This window comes from Tachypleus tridentatus, chromosome 13 (assembly GCF_004210375.1).
Source record: "Tachypleus tridentatus isolate NWPU-2018 chromosome 13, ASM421037v1, whole genome shotgun sequence".
NCBI lineage: Eukaryota > Metazoa > Arthropoda > Merostomata > Xiphosura > Limulidae > Tachypleus > Tachypleus tridentatus.
Window position 1 is genome coordinate 177,503,231 of NC_134837.1, and position 20,857 is coordinate 177,524,087.

General features: G+C 34.7%; 1 protein-coding gene across 1 annotated transcript; it reads left to right on the forward strand.

Annotated features, from left to right (window-relative positions):
* The first annotated feature begins 203 nt into the window (after window positions 1-203).
* Window positions 204-19,003, forward strand: LOC143238396 (uncharacterized). Its single transcript, XM_076478562.1, has 9 exons — window positions 204-301; window positions 3,229-3,386; window positions 3,921-4,019; window positions 4,692-4,809; window positions 5,581-5,659; window positions 7,183-7,231; window positions 10,451-10,509; window positions 14,834-14,915; window positions 17,952-19,003. Exons 2-9 carry the CDS (start codon window positions 3,237-3,239, stop codon window positions 18,081-18,083), a joined length of 768 nt encoding a protein of 255 aa, XP_076334677.1. The 5' UTR covers window positions 204-301; window positions 3,229-3,236; the 3' UTR covers window positions 18,084-19,003.
* Window positions 19,004-20,857: the final 1,854 nt, after the last annotated feature.

Below are 20,857 nucleotides of genomic sequence, written 5' to 3' on the forward strand. Positions count from 1 at the left end.
ACCTATAATGTTGTTGACTTGAATGTTTGAGAAATGTTTATCATACCAAATATATGCTTTAAAAATGGAAATTGGTCAAATATTTTTTTCTGAGTTTAGTAGTTAGATACTTACATATTAAAGATGATGTTAACCAGTTCAGAATTATTTCAAATTTTATATTATATGCTCATTACGCGTAAAATGTGTCTGTCTTTCAGACCTTTTGTTAACTACTATGACTCACATTATGGAAACTGCTTCAGTTTCAACAAAGACTGGGATTTCAAAGAAGACTCTCATAGAAGAAATGACTATTATGGTTTGTAAACCTCAAATAAATTATATTCTCATATCTTATGTTAAGTCTTTATAGAAAAATATTTGACTGGAAATAAACAACGAAAGTTTTCGTTCCTATATTACACACATTATATCTTTAGCATTTGTTTCTATTTGATACATTTTCTATTTAAAATACATAAAGGATAATTGTAAATAAAGCTCTAAATATACAGCAATTAGACAACATTAAAAACTATTTATCTTAAGAGAACAAGATTTAACTAGAAGCGCATTGAAATTCACAAATTTGAACACTATATAAAAGTTTGAACAAAGTTATAAAGCATTTCAAAATTCATACATCACTTTTCTAACTTTGTCTTAACTGATCGTTTTGTTTTTCTCTCTCTCTTAACGTATCCCCCAGTGGCACAGCGGTATGTCTGCGGACACGTACTTCTAGAAACTGGATTTTGATACCTGTGGTGGGCAGAGCACAGATAGCTCTTTGTGTAGGTGTGTGCTTAATACCAACAATAATTCTCTTTCAACAACAAAAAATTGGTGATTTGAATTAAATGTGTGTGTGTATATATGTTCAGGAGCACTTGACTGCATTATTAAATTAATGGTACTTCTCAGTTAAAAGAAAGTAATTCCAAATAGCAAATGAAATCCACTTCTTTTACAAGTGTCCTAGGTATTTAAAGTGTTAATTCGTCGATTTGAGGCAGCTGAACCATTTCAAATGTTCTTCTTTCTGGGTAAATATCTGTTGCAGCTGGCAAGTTTTCCTTTTAGGGTATCAGCTTTCCACTCTACAAGGTCGACAACGTGTTAATTAACAACTAATTACATTAATGTTTTCTCCCCTCCATTCTTGATGTACTTTGAGCAGAGTCGTAACACTTTTACGACTTTACACGCTGGTGAGCCCTCGCTGCTGCATTCTTTATCTGGAACAAAATATTTTCTAAATAAAATATAAAGTTATAAGATGTCTGTCTAACTTTCGCCTAGAACGTCCGTCTCTTATTTGCGAAATTGCTACTAGTGCTAAAAGTCATCTTCAAGAGTTACACACTACAATTATGGTATTTATAAAATTCAATCATGCAGATCTGGCTACAATACCACACTTACCATCAAACATCACCGTGACTGCTGATCCGATGTTCGAAACTGAGCCTGATGCTAACTCTTAAACTAAGGCTTAAAGACTTCTGTTGTGGGAGACATTTTAGACGTTTCTGTAACATGGAAGAAATCGATCATGTAGTGATGTCATTAATGTCGTGTCCGAAAATACAGGAACCCCATACTTAAATAGATGACACGCAACATCAGTATAGTTGCAACAGTAAGTTAACAGTCGTTATGGTACATGTGTCATGTCTGCTATATAAAGATTAAATTATATCCAATACCTGCACCAGCTATATATGCATGCACTTAGTAGATTATGATACTCCATATAAATTACAGACTACGTTTAAATGATTGAGTGAGAACGGTTATAATTGATTATTTGCTAGGTAGTCAAACAAACTTTAAAATTACTCTACACAATACGCAATGAAACGTTTAGTAATATTGCCCGAGTTTTATTACAGTACTCACAACCATTGCTGCTGTAAGCTGGCAGAAATATATTAAACAATAGTAAAAAAACAAAAAAACCCTCTCCTGCGATCCCTATTATGAACCATTACCGTAGTTCATGATGACATTTCAATTATACTTGCTGTATACCGCTGTCATACATATCGAAATAATACTTCATAGTTGTAATTTTTAAGAAAATTATTTCAGGTAGAGCACGAACTTTTGATGAACATCTAACCTTAATGAGGATTATTAAAGTAATATTATGTAGCGTTAAAATTAATTGAAACTGAACAGATATACATCGCGACCTATTTGAATGATTTCTACAATTCAATAGCAGATCCGAGTCTTGAGCTAATCACTTACACACTCAATTCGTTAGGACTTTTAAAATTTAACAGTGAAATTTCAACACGTATAGACTTATGGCTGTAGGAATATAGAAACATTTTCCGAAAAAAAAATATTCATATAAAAATAATTATTTTGGAGAAGGGAAGTGTTTAATGTTCTCAAAATAAGTGGAAAAAATTCATGCAGCAGATTATTTAGGAGAGCACCGCTCTCGAAAACCACAACCAGAGCTAATCTGGAGTGACGCCCTCATACGCTAAGTGAAGAAGCTATAAAAAAAACAACAACAACTAATTGGCTTCTGGGTGGAAGAATTCTCTTTTGTAATTCTCCAACCCAAAGTTAATACATTGAAACAAGGCTTGTACCGTTGACAAGGTAACCAAAGCCAAATCCAGAAGCTCACAAACTTGCAGCTACATCTGAAAATCAAGAGTCGTGTTTTCCTGAAGAAGATGGTTGAGAAATATGGAACCAGAGTAATCCCATTGAACCACGTACCTTTCAAGTTTCAAAAGCAGATCCATTTAATTTTTTGTGGATGTGATCTACAAACATCGTTCGATCTTAGAAGACATATAACTTGGGTCTGGTTAGTGCATGAATACTCGGTGATCATGACATTTCCTTTGTGTTGTTACTGTGATCTTGGAATAAGAACATACGTGTTGTTTCTTAAAAGGGTTTTTAGCTCCTTTTTCTTTGTCTCGCGAGATTCCTTTTCAGGCGGTATCAGAAGATTCGGTGGCATTAGGTCTAAACGCGTTTACTCTGCAGACAGTTTAAAATCAGTGCAAAAACTATGAGTATGGTAAGAAATTCCGACTTTTCCGTATAAGAGAAAAATAAATGCATATCTGTGAACTTTACCTTTTAGTAACGATGTGGGAGTTCTTTCACTTAAATAATGTTATATTTTTTTATGTTTTTAAAGACAAAACTTTTGCGTCCGCACTACGATAAATTCTCTAAAGATTTTGACATTTCTACCCCTATCTCTAGCAGTCCAAATGAACTCTGTATACAGTGTAAAGCGAAGTTTCTACCACAAGGAAAGTCCTCGTGTTGTAGTGAAGCACCTGCCAACAAACACAGCACCATATATGACTGATCTTCATTTCATGGATGCAGGATTTACTTACACTTTTATACTTTCACAGGTAAAACATAAAATGAAATGCTCTTGTTGCTAAAACGATACGATAAGAATACAGTTAAAATAACAACATGATATATACAAGGTATTTATTTGAATGTTATTTTGGTTTGTGCATCTAAATGCATCTCATTGTACGAGATAATGTCTATTTTCAAACCAAATTTTCTATTAGTTGTTTATTTGTATGTAAGGCATAACTTAGGAAAAGTAAATATTTTGTTACAAGTTCAACTTTACCTAGTAAATATTTTGTTACTTGTACAACTTAACTAAATAAATGTTTTGTTACTAGTACAACTTAACTGAGTAAATGTTCTGTTATCACTACAACGTAACTGAGTAAATGTTCTGTTGTCAATACAACTTTACCGAGTACATATTTTACTATTAGTAGAGCTGTATTATTTTAGCACAGGCTTTTCTTGTTGTGGCTTAAATGTTTCACGTAATCACGTCAATGTAAGTTTCAGTTATATTTGAAATAAATAACTTTATGTTAATTGTAAGTTCGAATATTTCAAATATCTACAAACAGAAGGAAACTCTACGACTCCCATCGCCATATTCTGACCAATGTACTGACTACGAAGTCCTCGGGAGGACAAACTTTAGAAAAGGAATATTGACCAAAGAGGTAAGAAAATGTAGAAGGTGTATTTCAGGAATGTACGTGTAAGTACTGTGCTATAAATATGATAAAACAAACAAATAAGTGCTTATATCAAAATCAAATTTTGCTTACAAAATAACTGTAGATCCTTTATAATGTAAATTGTTATCGTTTCTCGAAAATCACATTTACCTAGTAACATAACTATTGTTTTTTTTTTTAATTTCGCGCAATGCTACATGAGGGCTATCTGCTAGCCGTCCCTAATTTAGCAGTGTAAGACTAGAGAGAAGGCAGCCAGTCATCACCACCCACCGCCAACTCTTAGGCTACTCTTTTACCAACGAATAGTGGGATTGACCGTCACATTATAACCCTCCCACGGCTGAAAGGGCGAGCATGTTTGGTTGGGTGGTGATGGGGATTCGAACCCGCGATCCTCGGATTACGAGTCGAATGTCTTAACCATCTGGCCATGCCGGTCGCAACAATAATTTACCTAGTAACATACGTATTGGTTTACTAGTAACATAAGTATTGGTATGGAATATTAACTAACGTTATGTTTCTGCTTTTTAAATGTTCTATCATCTTACAAACAAATTTCAAAATGTTATCCGTATATTTAAAGAATTGATACACATTGAAGTGAATGAAAAATAAAATGGAAACAAATCAGTGTTTATCGTTTTCAAGCTCTGTTTCTCCGAATGTCACGCTAATAAGACCCTGGAGCTGTGTGGCTGTATGTACAAGGACTTCTACTCATACGCTTACGAAACCGGGAAACCGCTCTGCCACTTGGTAAACAACGGTAAGTAAACTTTATGAGTTTTTCTTTACAATTATATCCAGAATTTCAACATTTGTTAACATTTACAAACATACTATAGCAAGAACAATGGAAGTACTTTCTTACAAGTTTATATATCTAAACCTTAACAGTGGTTATCATTCTACGTGTGTAATCACTTCTTTTACCATAAGAATGCATGATAAATTATCAGTTTCATGCAAGGAGAGTGACTAAAATTACTTTTGATCTTATGCATATATATATATATTACGAACCCTGGTGTCTGTCTGAACGTTTATCTGTCTCCCGTTTGAAAAGCTGTGCACGCAGACAAAGCTCAACATTCACTTTTAAAATGACGAGAGACTAGGCATGGATAGTGCTGATGTCAACTTTTATTTAACAAGCAGGATATTCTATACTAAACTGTTAAGAATTATCACACTGTCATTCATATTTCAAAATGTGACGTAACTTAAAATGTACATGTACCGTATGTTATTGTTGAGAGACGTAACTTAAACAATAAAAATGTACATGTACCGTATGTTATTGTTGAGTGACGTAACTTAAACAATAAAAATATCAGACGTTATCTCGTACTAAGTACAGAAAATTGTCAACATTAATGTGTTTATATATTCGAGTGTAAGACGAGCTGTCGGGATATTTCTAATGGACTTTTCATAATAAGTAAATAAATATATATATATATATAATGAACGTTTCCTCGAGCTGTAAGTAAAACATTTGATCATTACTGAAAATTATTGTCCATATTGTTTTCAGACTGTCGAACACTTCTGACGACCGAGAAAAGACTTGAAATTCAGTCCAGCTGTAAAAATCTATGCCGAAAACCCTGCAGGTATGATGTCAGTTCGAAGTTCCGTTTTATTAACTCAGGAAAATGTAAGAAAATAATTGTACTTAGTACCCCCTAAATTCCCAAAAGTTTAACATGTTCCCTCTGTATCTCAGGACGGCTAGTATGGGTGTTACCACTTTTACTAATAAAGCAGAAAGCAACACTTCGACCTTCCTAGGTCATCTTCAGGTTAACAAAGAGAGAATTTGCAAGTGACCGTTGCCGGAAACATGTCTTAGGGACGAGAGTGTAAACGTGTACGAGATTGTTTGGGGCTTTGCAGTTAGATGTTAGGTTATTAATTAGTGTAGGTATAAAGGTGTTCCTTTATATTGGTTTAATTTTGGTTTTAGTTGTTGTATAAGTATGACTTATTTGATTTTGCATTTGTTTATATTTGTTTCCCTACTTAATATCTGGGTGTTTTCTATGGTTATATTGTGTTTATTTGATTTGCAGTGTTCAAAAACGTGTGAAGGTGTTGTTTTTTTATGTGTTCTTTCAATCGGATTTCCATTTTTCTGCTTGTTTTTCCAATATAGAAGTCGTGGTAGTTGTTGCATTGTATTTAGTAAATTATGTTGATGTTCTATTTGTCTTTATAGTTTTTATATAGTATGGACTTTAGTTTTGTACCTGTTTTTGAATAAATTTGGTCTCTACTGGAATGTTGTATTTTGTTATAAGTTTTTTTCCGTGTGTTGATTGTTTTTTTCCCTGATATCTGGAACATATGGTATGCAGCAGTGTAAGATTTTGTAGTTTTTTGTGTCTTGGAATTTATTATTGTTTGTTTGTTGTTGATTGTGTTGTTAATTTAGGTGTGTTCCTATTTTTCTTCTCAGCTGTCCTGAGATACATTTTTACTTCAAGTAAATTTCTCGTCATCGTGACATTTTAACCGTCATCACTTCTCATGGTTCCTAAGCTTTGGATTTTAGTACAATAATTTTAACCATTTCACTACCATTTTTCATCGAAATAATTGCGACCGTCAGTTGTGTAAAGAACAAATGTGCAGGTTATATCAACAAAACAGTACCTGTAACACTTTCACATGGATTTTTGTTTTGTTTTTGAATTTCGCATAAAGCTACTCGAGGGCTATCTGTGCTAGCTGTCCCTAATTTAGCAGTGTAAGACTAGAGGGAAGGCAGCTAGTCATCACCACCCACCGCCAACTCTTGGGCTACTCTTTTACCAACGAATAGTGGGATTGACCGTCACATATAACGCCCCCACAGCTGAAAGGGCGAGCATGTTTGGTGCGACGAGGATGCGAACCCACGATCCTCAGATTACGAGTCGCACGCCTTAACACGCTTGGCCATGCCGGGCCCTTTCGCACTGATTCCGTGGTGTTATACTACTAAATAAGATCCTAAAAATATGTTTTAAAAAAGAATTCCTATACTAGCTGCTCATAAGCACTTTAAACTTATAAATAAATTAGTTTATTTATTTTAGTTTTGTATTTGGTATGTTTGTTTATCTCAAAAAATTAGTTATTTGTTTTGTTACAGAGAGAGGAAATATGAAATATTTGTCAATGTGGAGCCCAACTCCTTCTTGGTATGTATTACAATATCTTTATATCGTTCACATTATTAGTTTTATTGATAGTAAATCTGTAACCGTATGAGGGCCAAAGATGCTGGAATGATACTAACAGACGGAAATGAAGTTACAATTTTGGCTAGGAAAAAAATAGTCACATTTTTTTAAATACTATAAATAATCAAAGTTTAAAACAAAAACATCTCATAAAATATTGTAGCATTACATCTATATTCATTGTTTTTAATGTTCATGATTGAGAAAATATCCCAGCTAACACCATGAAGAAAGCCTGCTACAGTTTTGTGGTTCTCTCGTCGAGCAACACGCAAGTTGTGTCGATGAACTCTTTGTTACTATTGGCAACGAAGAAGGTATGTTGCTTATAGCATTCTGATGCATAATGGTGCTCACTGTCGCTTCTTCACGCTGAAACCATTCAAAGATATTCCATATAAGATGCAGAAAAAGGGATGAGTTTATATAGAAGTGTCTGTAAATATGCATATGTTCGTATTAGTGACTCTTTTCTGTGATTTTTTTGTTTCTGTGACTTTCTTTTAATGGATTCTAATAGAAAGCCCTGAGAACCGAGGGCAGGCCTTGAAAGTTGCTGGGGGATTTAACATTTACTATATTTACTGTAGATTCCCAAGCAGAGCCTTAGAAAAGATAATGACCCCAGCGTTGATGGGAATACCACGGGATGAACTAAAAATAATATTTGGATAGGCGTGTGTGATGCGGCGAAGCTTTATGGAGTGATACAACTGATAGGCTTAACTTAATGGGTCGACAAAGACGAATTTTGTCGTTTATTTCAAGTGTTTAATACAAATTATAACATACTTAAAGAAAATATGTCTTGGCAAGAAATTGTTGGATGGTGTATTTACTTAGACTCCAACTACACTCAAGTATCGAAACACCTCTGTTGGTGTTAAGTCACATATATGTTTTTTTGGAATTTCCGCCCAAACCTCCTACAAGGATATACAAGGATACATAGTCGTTGCTAATTTTGAAACGATAGGCTAGGAGGAAGGTAACTCGTCAACAGCATCCACCGCCATCACTTGGGCCACTCTCTCTGAACGTATAATGGGATTTAACTGTTACTTTTATAGCTCATGCTGAAAATGGGACGTGAATCATAAACTATAGGTTTTTGTGCACATTTACCACTAAATCATAAATTGTCCGCTATATTTTAAATAGATAACTAACTTTTCTAGAGTTTTACACAGAAATGATGAAATTATGAAAATTTGTAAAATCCGTGTGTGAAATATGAGTTGATTGAAATTGATTTGTTTAAAAGATGAGTAACGGTTCACTGAGTTTAACTGAAAACAATACGATAAAATTATTTTCATATAATAGAGTTTCAACACAGTGCTGGTTCCATACACACAAAGTGTTTCCTAAAGGTCAAAGTCAGTTCGATCTTGACTGCTTACACAGGTAAATTATTTTATGAAGACGTTTTATGTTTTGAAATATCATAACGGTTTTACCGATATTGTTGAGTGTCACGTGACATTGTTCCGAAACAATGAAGTGCTCCAGGCACGTGGGACCCATGCTTGTTGTTTAAGTATTGTTGATGAATTTATTTCAGTCTATAAAATGTTCAATGATAATATTGATGTGTTTATTCAAATATTAAAGCTTTGATCCCCATAAATTAGCAGTACTGATTTCTATAATATGTGTGTCAGGGGAAGGCAAATACTACTGCCAGATGAACAAAGAGTAACAAGTCTAGGCTGCAAGAGGTTCTAAATATGTGGAATATTACCTTGTTTAGGTTGATACAAACTCCCGCAAGAATAATCGCACAGACGCTGTCAATCAAACATCTGTCTTCATGTTTCAAAAATTACGGATATTAAAGACATTGTGAATCATAATACATTTTATATAGGAATTCTTTAGAAAATGATTACGTCCCCCAGTGACAAAGCAGTATGTCTGCGGTCTGACAATGCTAGAATCCGGGTTTCGATACCCCTGGTGGACAAAGCCCAGCTAGCCCATTATGTAGCTTTGTGCTTAATAACAAAGAAACATAATGATCGTACAGTCATCTGTCAATTCACTCTCTTTAAGTATCGTAAAAACGAGAATTATTTCACAAATTGCTGTGAAAACGGTTTGGTTTGGTTTGAATTTCGTGCAAAGCTACACGAGGGCTATCTATGCTAGCCGTCTCTATTTTAGCAGTGTAAGGCTAGAGGGAAGGCAACTAATCATCACACCCACCGCCAATTCTTGGGCTACATATTTTACCAATGAATAGTGGGACTGACCGTCTCATTGTAAAGTCTCCCTGGCTGAAAAGGCGGACATGTTTGGTGCGACGGGAAATTGAACCCGTGATCTTCAGATTAGGAATCAAACGCCTTAACCCACCTGGCCATGCCAGGCCCAAAGAGAAGTAGGCTTAACTAAATTAAAAACTAACGGTCGATTAAAACATTTACACGAAAAGAGAACAGTCACTAAAAGCAAAGTCAACGAGATATTTTGTTATCTATACTGTATTGGGCGACTTCTGTGCTGCGAATAAACAAACTAAAGCAAAGAAAGAAGAGCCATGGTCATGATTAACAATTAATAATCATTATTTTGTTAAAGTTATTATGTTCGAAACCTTGGTGTGTGAACTATCGATTTCACTGTAATTAACAAAACGTTTGTTTTTTCGTTCTTATTCAAATTATTAAAAACATTTCAGATTACACTACAAACTATTACTATTTCCTATGTTCGTTTATCTGACACGTTAGCTTTAAATTGTAATGTATGGTTTATCAGCAACCAATGATAAGTTAAATATTATTTTCCGTGTAAAAGTATAAACTTAGTTAACATAACTTATGATCAAAGCAAGCTACCCACTCGAAGTGAAACCAAAAATCAGACCGATGACAACTAAATAATTAATTAAACATAATACTCTTTCTTATAAAGAGTACTTGTTTGAAATTAAGTACAAAGATGCACAATGAATCACCACTATGGGTATCGAAACACAGTTTATAACGATGCGAGTCCGCAGACATGCTGCTTTATTACAGGAGGGTGTAGTCTTATAACGATAGAAACGTATTATTTGGCACCCTTCCGTTAGCGATGTGTTCGTTCCTAACCCAACGTTATAGCTGCTGGCTTTAGATTTTTTTAACAGTTTTAACATTTTTTACCAATATAAATATTTTACTTTTCTAGACTGTCAGTAATCAAATGGAATTATTACTGCGCAGCAAGACTAAAGGCGACTACTATAAGTAAGTTTCCTTTCATGTTCTAATCCTAAGCCTAATTTCCAAGCCTATTCACTTGTTTTTTAATACAATGAAGCAGTATTTTATCTATTAATCGAGATATGTGTTTACAGTCGTGAAAAACAATTAAGAACTAGTTTTAAAAATTAACAGTTAATGACGTAATCATACTACACGTTACGACAAATAAACATTTTTGTATCAACTAATCTTAAAGTTGCCGTTCCATGAACATGTTTTTTTTACTGCCTCCTGAAAATCTGTTCTTCAGTTCTTCGAAGTTTATTTGTTGATATACTCTTCAAAGCAAGAAACGCAAAAGGGATATATTTTTTTATTTTAAAAGAAATATATGTAATAACGTTACAAGCTCAGATTATGTGATGTTACACGTGTTAAGGCACTGATTGTCAGACCAAAATGACAATAAAAGTTGTGCACTTTGAAAACGAAGGAAAACATCGGATTTTTCGCCAAAACGCATGCGTGTCCAATGAATTTGTTTGAGAGATCTACATGTTCTGCAAGTGCAACATGCGCAAAATTCCTAGAAAAGTGACGGGTTCTCGGTTTCCATAGCTCAGTGTTAAGCCACCGACACGCAATACAGTTACGCCAAGACTGACTGAAGCACAACGCAACAACGCCATTCGTCACTTGGAAGCAGGCGAATCTCGATAAGATGTTGCCAGAGCTGTGAATGTCCACCCAAGCACCATCACAAGTCTATGGAATTGTCACCAACAATATGGATCAACTCGTGACCGTCCACGATCTGGCAGACCTCGTGTGACCACGCCCGCACAAGATCGCTACATTAGGTTACGTCACCTTCGGGATAGGACCACCACTGCGACGTCTACTGCCTTAACCATACCAGGGCTGCGTAGGATTTCCGATCAGACCGTACGCAACCGTCTACGAGATGCAAGAATCCGACCTCGACGTCCAGTCAGAGGCGTCATCCTCACCCAGCAACATCGTCAAGCACGGCTGCAGTGGACTCGGGCACATCGGGTATGGCCTCATCGACGATGGAGGCATGTTTGGTTCAGCGATAAATCACGTTTTATGCTTCGTAGGCAGAATGGAAGGACCCGTGTTTACCGTCGCCGGGTGAACGTTTTGCAGCAAACTGTGTGCAGGAAGTTGACAGATTTGGTGGTGGCAGCGTCATGATGTGGGCTGCCATCTCCTACAATGCCAGAACAGACCTTTTGCACATTCGAGGGAATGTTACGACTCAACGATACGTCGACGAGATTCTTAGGCCGCATGTGCAACCCATCATGGTGAACGTAAACGACGTTTTTCAACATGATAACGCCCGTCCTCACACAGCCTGACTCACCACTGTCTTCTTGAGACATCACAACATCAACGTTCTTCCCTAGTCCTCCAGATAACCAGATTTAAACCCCATTGAACATCTTTGGGACGAATTGGATCGACGTCTGCGACGGCGACAACCTCAACCGCAGACTCTACCTCAGCTTGCAGCAGCTTTGCAGGCTGAGTGGACAGCCATTCCACAGTATGTGATTCGTCATCTCATCACTTCCATGGGCAGGAGATGCCAAGCAGTTATTGATGCTCACAGGGTGCATACTCGTTATTGACGTTGAGTGACATTAAACTTCAACTAGTGAGCGTGGACTTCGCCTTTGCAGACTTTGGATGTTCAGCAGTGAATGTGCAAAGTTTCACACATGTCATACAAAACTACCCGGAATAAACTTGTTAACAATTTGTCTTAAATTTTGCCTTTTGCGTTTTTTTTGAAGAGTTTATATTTATTGATTTTTTAACAAAACAACACGAAGGCCGTGTGCACAAGTTGTCCTTTGCAATAAAGGAAGGCCGTTAAAAACAAGTATAGCTTTCTTACAAAAATGAAATATTATATTTTACAGTAAGCAAATACACTGTATTTTTACACGTTTTTTTTTTTTGAACAGTTAAATATTTTTATTTAATGAGATTTTGAAGGTTTTAATTTACAATTTCCATATTCAAGATACAGAAACTATGAATTATTAAACGTGTAATATACCTGTATACGTGTAATAACATATGTTTTGTCAACATTTAACATTACCGAATAATCTTATTTAATTACGATAATAATATGCCACACGAAATTATTATGAACTTCAATATTTAAATAAGGTCAGGAAGCTCGCACGTGAGCCATAAAACACGTCCTTCCTGTAGTGTTGAGCTAAGGAATGAGAGTACATATTTCATTCTGCTCAATGTTGTGTTGTAAACCATACTGAAAAACAGGGGACTGCTTTGATTGATATTTTAAAATTATATACAAACCACGTTATTCGTTTCAAAACACACAACAAAAACGATATATATATATATATATATATAGAGAGAGTGATAGCCAATTTCAAGATATTCTACATCGAGGTTTTCCACAAGTATTTTGAGTCTTCATTGAATATAAGAGTGGGTAGGAAGAGCAAGAAAATGACACCTTTAAATTCTTGGGACACTGTCAAAAAATATGTCAGTAGACACCCACTCACAGAGCAAATGGAGTTCCAAATCAGTCAGTTTGATGACAAAGTTGTGTACCACTTCAAGAAGCTGTGAATGGAGAAGAGGGAGGCAACATAGTAGTCAAGTTTTAACAGCTTTTTAAAGAAAGTAGCCAAGATTGAAATCATCAACATCCAGTAACTCAGAACCCTGCAGCACCCTTGAACCTCCAGGGGTATAATAGAAAAATATTTTCCTTCCAAAAATTAAATTTATTCTACCAAATATTCCCTATTAATCCCCCTCAAGCTGGTTATCTTCTTACCCCAAGGCAAAAATTGTTTTACTGTATGAATACGTTATACCTTATTTACGGATTCTTCTTGTATCAATTAATTATAATGTTTATTTGTCAAATACACATTAGTGTTTTAATTTTCTGAACTATGTTTGTAATTTTAAAAAAAATTAACTTACGATGGTCTTGGAACGAATTAGGCCTTTAACATGTATTTCCCTTACCCACATAATGAATAATTGATAAGAATAATTAAATCTCTTATGCGAGAGATCGCTGTATGTATGTATATATATTAAAATAAAACCATGTAAATAACACTGAAATATGGTGTATTAAAATATTATCTTTGTAGTTAGTTATTTATCCTGTTTACATATTTAACTAGTTTGATAAATATTTTATGCTCATATCATGGAAATGTACACTAAATAACACTTACTGTTTTTTTTGAGGGGCGAATATTTTGAAGCCAGCCTCACATCTTAACACAAATGTATAATCATGGTAAATGCACTTGTAATACAGCATACACGTCAATTAGGGAACATTGATTATTCTAACTGTTTGTTTTGTAAAGATAATACAGTTATACGACAATGGAGACAAACGAATTTTGGAAAATAAGAAAGATTAAGGAAACTATCTATATAACTACACTAAAGTTTTAGCTCAACAGAGATACAGGTTTGAGATTAGCACTTTATGGATGCCACTGATCAACACGGGGGAACACATACAACTGTCACTCAAACTAAAACTAGAATCACTTAATCAACCACTGTATCTATAATACCACACATCAACACATTCTTACCACATGCCTTATAAACTAATTCTTATTCTAATTTAAAGACAAAAAATTTCTGACATATACGCAATCTTAGCCCTTTTCTTTGTTGTAACCCTTTCAGTAAAGTTCTGCTCTATTGTAATACTCTATTAGGCAGTTAATAAATATTATATTTTATCATAGCTTTAGTGATAATAATTGTAACCACTTGTGTTCTCAATCTTTCCAGTTTGTTGTATTTACAAGCTATATGACGAGTTTTTATTAAGCTGATTGCTAACTTGGTCCCGCATTTAATTTTCCACAGAAAATTAGTGATTTCATCTTTTAATTTCTTCAGTCATATACACTAGTGTTTAACGACTAAAACACGTTACCCAATGCATCACATTATATAAATTACATCGGTAGTGAACGTTATAAAAACAGGTGAAAAGGGATGAAATTCTGAGTCCCGGAACTTATTTTTTAAGATGGTACTAGTACCGAGAATTATTTGAGCTGCTTTGTCGAATGCCTGGGCATTCCAATGTTTCGTCAAAAAGCATTTATTCGTTAACACTGAAATTGTCGTTTTTGATGTTGCAGCACCACACAATAAATTAAACACAAATGAATGTAATAAAGTTATCGGAAGAAAAGCTTTCAGTGTTTTATATACATGTATATATATCTTTAATCAACACAAACAAAAGCTGAAGTCGATTTAATCGAAGAAATCATTCTTATTTTCTTTTCTATAGGAATCCCCAAAACTACGTGAAAATGCAGAGTATGTACAATTTGGCTGGTCAAATACTAACCCGACATTCACCCCACTATCTGGTGAGTTGATCATAATATAACGTTGCAGAAAATAGGTGAATAAATGTTTATGTTTTTAAGACTTTAACAAATAAAAACAAACAAACATATTTGTAATAACACTTGAAAACCTTACGTCATGATATCATTTTCCATGTTCTCACATCAAATAAAAAAAGGTTTAGTATAAAAGCACAATAAATAGATAATACCGTAAATAGTTGTGTGAGAAACGTTGATTTAGTATCTGTCTGTAGGTTATTAATGCCAAAACACGGGTTTTGATACACGTGGTGGGTACAGCAGAGATAACTTATTGCGCAGCTTTGACCTAAACAGCAAACAAGCAGTCGATTTTGTTTGTTTGTTTTGGAATTTCGCACAAAGCTACTCGAGGGATATCTGTGCTAGCTGTCCCTAATTTGGCAGTGTAAGACCAGAGGGAAGGCAGCTAGGCATCACCACCAAACCGCCAACTCTTGGGCTACTTTTTTACCAACGAATAGTGGGATTGACCGTCACATTATAACGCCCCCACGGCTGGGAGGGCGAGCATGTTTGGCGCGACGCGGGCGCGAACCCGCGGATTACGAGTCGCACGCCTTACGCGCTAGGCCATGCCAGCCCACAAGCAGTCGAAAACAACCACTTTAAGATCTATTTTAATGTTTGGGACTTTCATTAAAGTCATCGATCGAGTGAACTAGTTGTTGAGGGCTAGTAAAACAACATCTCATACAAATAATACATTTTAGCTATTAGACTTAAAGGTAATTTATTAAATATCGCGATACATTATAGCATGTAAACGAATTATTAAACTGATGCTTGAAGGAGGACAAAACGCGTTGTGTGTATCTGTGAAAACTTTGAGGTACGTTACACCATTAATACGTTATAGGTAAAGACAAAATTCCAAACGTTGAAGCAATTAAATATTTGGAAATTGGACATATATAACTCTTACATTTTTTTGTAAAATTCAACTATTATACATTTCATTATAACGGAAAATAAGAGGCATGATATGTAAATTTATATATTAAAATAAGTCTTTTGGTCTTACTGTAATTTCTATATTAGAACAAGAAAGTAAAACACGCAGTCACACCACGAGGTTTTACGCACTAGCGTATTAATTCGTGGACAAGTTGAATATGGAAGCATGCAGTGTTTAACGAACTAACGTACTGATTCATGGACTATATGGAATTACGAACTAACGTACTTGTGCGAAGACTTGTTGGTGTGCAGACCTCGAACTAATAAAATAAACATACGGTTTAACTTTCAACATTCAACGATTTGACGTAAATAAATACACTCAAGAATACCAAGACTCTCAGGAGAGATAGTTCCCTAACATTATTGACTGAGGTTCTGTGTGAGGAATTGCTGATCCTCTCTGAACAATCTGTAAACGCTCCATTTTCTTGTTTTAAAAAAGAAAAATAAAAGCTTGCAACACAAGGTACCAATCCAACTCATATTTTACCAATGTTGGTTATAGTTCCACAATAAACGGACGTTCTTTCATATTTTGTTGTCTGTTTCCTCATGTCAAGACTATATATGTTTGAAATTCTGCAAGGGTTAGTTCACGGTTTAACAATGCATACACAGATCGCCAGCCGTGAATGAACTAATACGATGTGAAAGTATCGTAATAATTATACAGACCTGCGAAATTCAACATCATAAAAAATTGTTTTGTTTTAAATATATATAACGGATTTTCCATAATTCAGCTACATAGATTTCGAAAATAATTTTACTTCTTCTGTCACATACGGATTTTATTTTTACAAAGTGGAAAACCAAAAAAAAAAAAAAATCAACTTATTTAGATCAAAGTTTCAACAAATTTACCAAAATATAACTGAATATGTCTGGGTCATTTACACAACCTGTTGTTGTCATACAGACGAATATATAATATTGAAAAGAAAAACTCGTGTCAAAGTTTATGCATAAACAAATACTATCCAGAAATGACACGTCATGCAGTCTGTTAACCTTTTATATACTGGTGGTATATAAATCCATTTCTTGTTGATTCAAGAACGACCGAACACTTCTTCTTCGTGAACACTAAGTGCATATGAAATCTGCAACCTTCCAAGTTTACTGGCTTTTCAATTAAGTTAGGCACAGCATGGCCAGATGGTTAAGGCACTCGACTCCTAATCTGAAGGTCGCGGGTTCGAATACCTGTCACACCAAACATGCTCGCCCTTTCGGTCCTAGGGGTGTTATAATGTGATATTCAGTCCCCCTATTCGTTGGTAAAAGAGTAGCCCAATAGTTGACGGTGGGTGGTGATGACTAGCTGCCTTTCCTCTAGTCTTACAAAGCTAAATTATGGACGACTAGCGCAGATAACCCTCGTGTAGCTTTGCGCGAAATTCAAAACAAACCAAACCAAATTTGGTTAATAATTAGGGCGCTGATCAGCTAATAATCCGCGGACCACATACGACTTAACTGTTTCAGCTGACCAACGCAGAAATATGTATTAAAATCTGTAATTTATAAGTTGTTAATCGTATCAATAGAATGTACAATTTTATCACCGAAATCACTGAACGTTCTTAAAACATCGTTAAAGAAAATACGTTCTTGTTAACAATATATTTTAACTCGCAAATAACACATTATATAGAAATGAGACGAAATTAACTTAATGGTTAAAGTTATCTTCAACTTTCCAAATTGCAAGTATCAATTCAAAAAAATAAAAATAAAATTTCAATCTCAACAAACTTCATTAATGTACAACAGCTGATGCGACACACTATACTGTTGTTTTTCCAATGCGTATTTTTAATGAACTTGAATGTTTGCCAACTGTTGGAGTGATCTTTAATCGACAATTAGTGGAATTCATCATAAAATGATAACAACCTCACGGCAGAACGAGGATTCAAGATTGCGAATCGAGTGCCCTTATCACTGGACTATTTCAGGATCGCGACGTTTCGGTCTTATGGTCATTTCATGCAAGAGTTTTGTTTAATTTGGTATTAACATTATTATAAATACGAATTATTGTTTCAGTTTTCAGATTTTTTACTCTCTATTGGAGGAGTGATTTCCACTTGGGCATTATTGCTCTTCGTAAGTCTTGGAAATTTTCAACACGGGAAGAAACAAATCGGACTAGAATTCTCTGATCACCTAGAAGACTAACGTTTGATGCGTAGCTGTGTTGTCTTGTTTGTTACGGATCTGTAACTTATTATTTTTATGTAGAATATCAAAGTTATATTTGCGTTCTCTGATTTTAATTGCAATACAGCACTCACCACTAGTGATTAATCTTTGAAAAGATTATACAGCTTTTAACTTGACCATTTAATTTTTGGGTGATAAATATTATTACTAGTCAAGCTTTTAAAATTATGACGTTTATTTCAGGTATTCAAAATCTAACGTTAAGGAGAGTGTCGTATTTTTTTTCAATAGTTTGTTTCTGACGATGTTTACTGTTTATCGAGTTGTTTTCTTTCAGCACAAAACAAATAGTAACGAAAATAACTTATTTCTCAACACAGAGTAGGCTAATAGTATATACGAGTCTTTAAAACAATATATTGTGAAGTGTTTCTTTCTCTTTTTTTGGAGGTAGTACCTGGTAATTGAAAACAATAAAAAAGGTGTTATTTTTATTTAACAAGTAAAGTATAAATTGTTAGAACATTTTTTAAAAACACGTGTTAATAGTGAACAATGTTTGAACAAATTATAAAGCACCGAATGTATAAAAGCACTAACGGTATGCTAACAGTGTTGTTGGAGCAGTTTTTATACTATATATCAATTTTCTTTTGTTTGAATGAAAATAATAACGTGCCATTAGCGCTTTAGTGTACGAATAAACTTTAATATACGTTTTTAGTGGTTTGTATGAAACTGATTATTTTTATACAAACGTAATAATGAAAAATAAGAAACGTTATAACGGTATTTGTTTGGAATAAATTATAAAATATGCGCTATTTTGCTTCAAGAAATTAAAATAACACACATGCGCTATTTTGTTGTTGTACTTGAGCAAGGTTAACTTGATCTTTTAAGGTGTTTTCTTCGTGATGATGGAGTTTAAAAGATGTATCGGAAACGTTTTCTTATGTGAATAAAATATTATAAATGATTTACTTGTGTGTTTTTTCGTATAAATAAAGCAACGGCTTTCTGTTTGGTAGAATATTTACACAGAATAACCGTTGCTAACTATAAATAACTTAGTCCTCAATGCTTTGAGTGATTGTAAAAAACACAAACATATAGTGAGGTAAATAGTTTCAGTACTATTAATTACTTTAATTAATATCCGATTAAAATAATTACTATAAAACAGTAATGAACTTAAGATAAAATAAGTAAAGAATCCATTTTAAATCCCAGTCGTCATCTTGGAAAATCAATTAAGGGCAAGGAGTTGAGTGTTATGCCTACAAGGAATTACAATAAATATTTTTTTTTTTTTTTATTTCGCGCAAAGCTACACGAGCGCCATCTGCGCTAGCCATCCCTAATTTAGTAGTGTGAGACTAGAGGGAAAGCAGCTAGTCATCATTTCCCACCGCCAACTTTTGGGTTACTCTTTTACCAACGGATAGTGGGATTGACCGTCACATTATAACATACCCACGGACGAAAGAAAGAGTGAGCACGTTTGATGTGACGGGGATTCAAACCCGCGACCCTCGGATTACGAGTCGAGTGCCTTAACCACCTGACCAAATTGAAAGAGTAAAACGCAATTTCAACGTTTATGCCAGCTATTTACAGTTGGTCATTAATTTAGGCTATTTCTGATAAGATAATTTAGTTCACCCATTCTCGATTTACTCACACTGCACAGTGTTTTTCCGCGTAAGATTACATCTCAGCTAAAAGATTTTTAACAACAATTTGTATTTGATAATATTTTTATCAACAACGTTATATTCTTTATAAATAAACTAAAAAGTAATGACACTAAGAAAATTATTTAGATTAGTTTATAACAAACATAAAAACAGGCCTGGCATGGCCTAGCGCGTTAAGGCGTGCGCTTCGTAATCTGAGGGTCGCGGGTTCGCGCCAAACATGGTCGCCCTCCCAGCCGGGGGCGTTATAATGTTACGGTCAATCCCACTTTTCGTTGGTAAAAGAGTAGCCCAAGAGTTGGCGGTGGGTGGTGATGACTAGCTGCCTTCCCTCTAGTCTTACACTGCTAAATTAGGGACGGCTAGCATAGATAGCCCTTGAGTAGCTTTGTGCGAAATTCCAAAATCAAAAATAAAAAAACATTCTGTATAAAAATACCCTTTTATCATTCACTAGACGTCGTCGGCTACGTTCTAGTAACTATAACTAAAATTAATTTTATTCAATAGACCATAACGGAAAGGCTAATTCCAAGTATCTGGTTTGGCTTTTTCGTGTTATAGAGAAGTTTGGAAATATGAAATGCGTAAAAAATACTAAGGTACAGATAGTAGTTCTAAGTTGCATATACAAAAAATATTAGGGTAATTTCATTTCTGCTTTACGAATTATAAAAACTTTCAAGGGTGACTGTCTTCCCACAGTTGACTGCAACGGAAGTTAAGACGTTGATGTTAGCACTCAACTCCTTACCCTTAATTTATTTTCCATGCGTTCTGGCTAAATTAACGTCAGCGTTTGGATTTTGTCTGGTAGATGGTATATCATCCCAAACGCACTTAAGAGCTGTTACCAAAACAACATTCTTTAAAACTTCAAGATGGCGACTGGGGATAACAACTAAAAACTTCTTAATGCTTTATATATATATATATATATATATACATACGAGGCAGAACAAAAGGTTAACATGAAGATGTCCTACGAAGGTTGAAACGTTGTTCTCTGCTTATCAATAAAAGTGTTAATACCCATACAAGCCGTTCCGAGATACATTTTTATTTCAAATGGGTTTCTCGTTATCAAGA

Coding starts and splice junctions, on each gene's coding strand:
- LOC143238396 (XM_076478562.1), top strand. CDS start 3,237: ATGAACTCTGTATACAGTGTAAAGCGAAGTTTCTACCACAAGGAAAGT. Junction 4,810..5,580: donor CTGCCACTTGGTAAACAACG/GTAAGTAAACTT, acceptor TATTGTTTTCAG/ACTGTCGAACACTTCTGACG. Junction 5,660..7,182: donor CTATGCCGAAAACCCTGCAG/GTATGATGTCAG, acceptor GTTTTGTTACAG/AGAGAGGAAATATGAAATAT.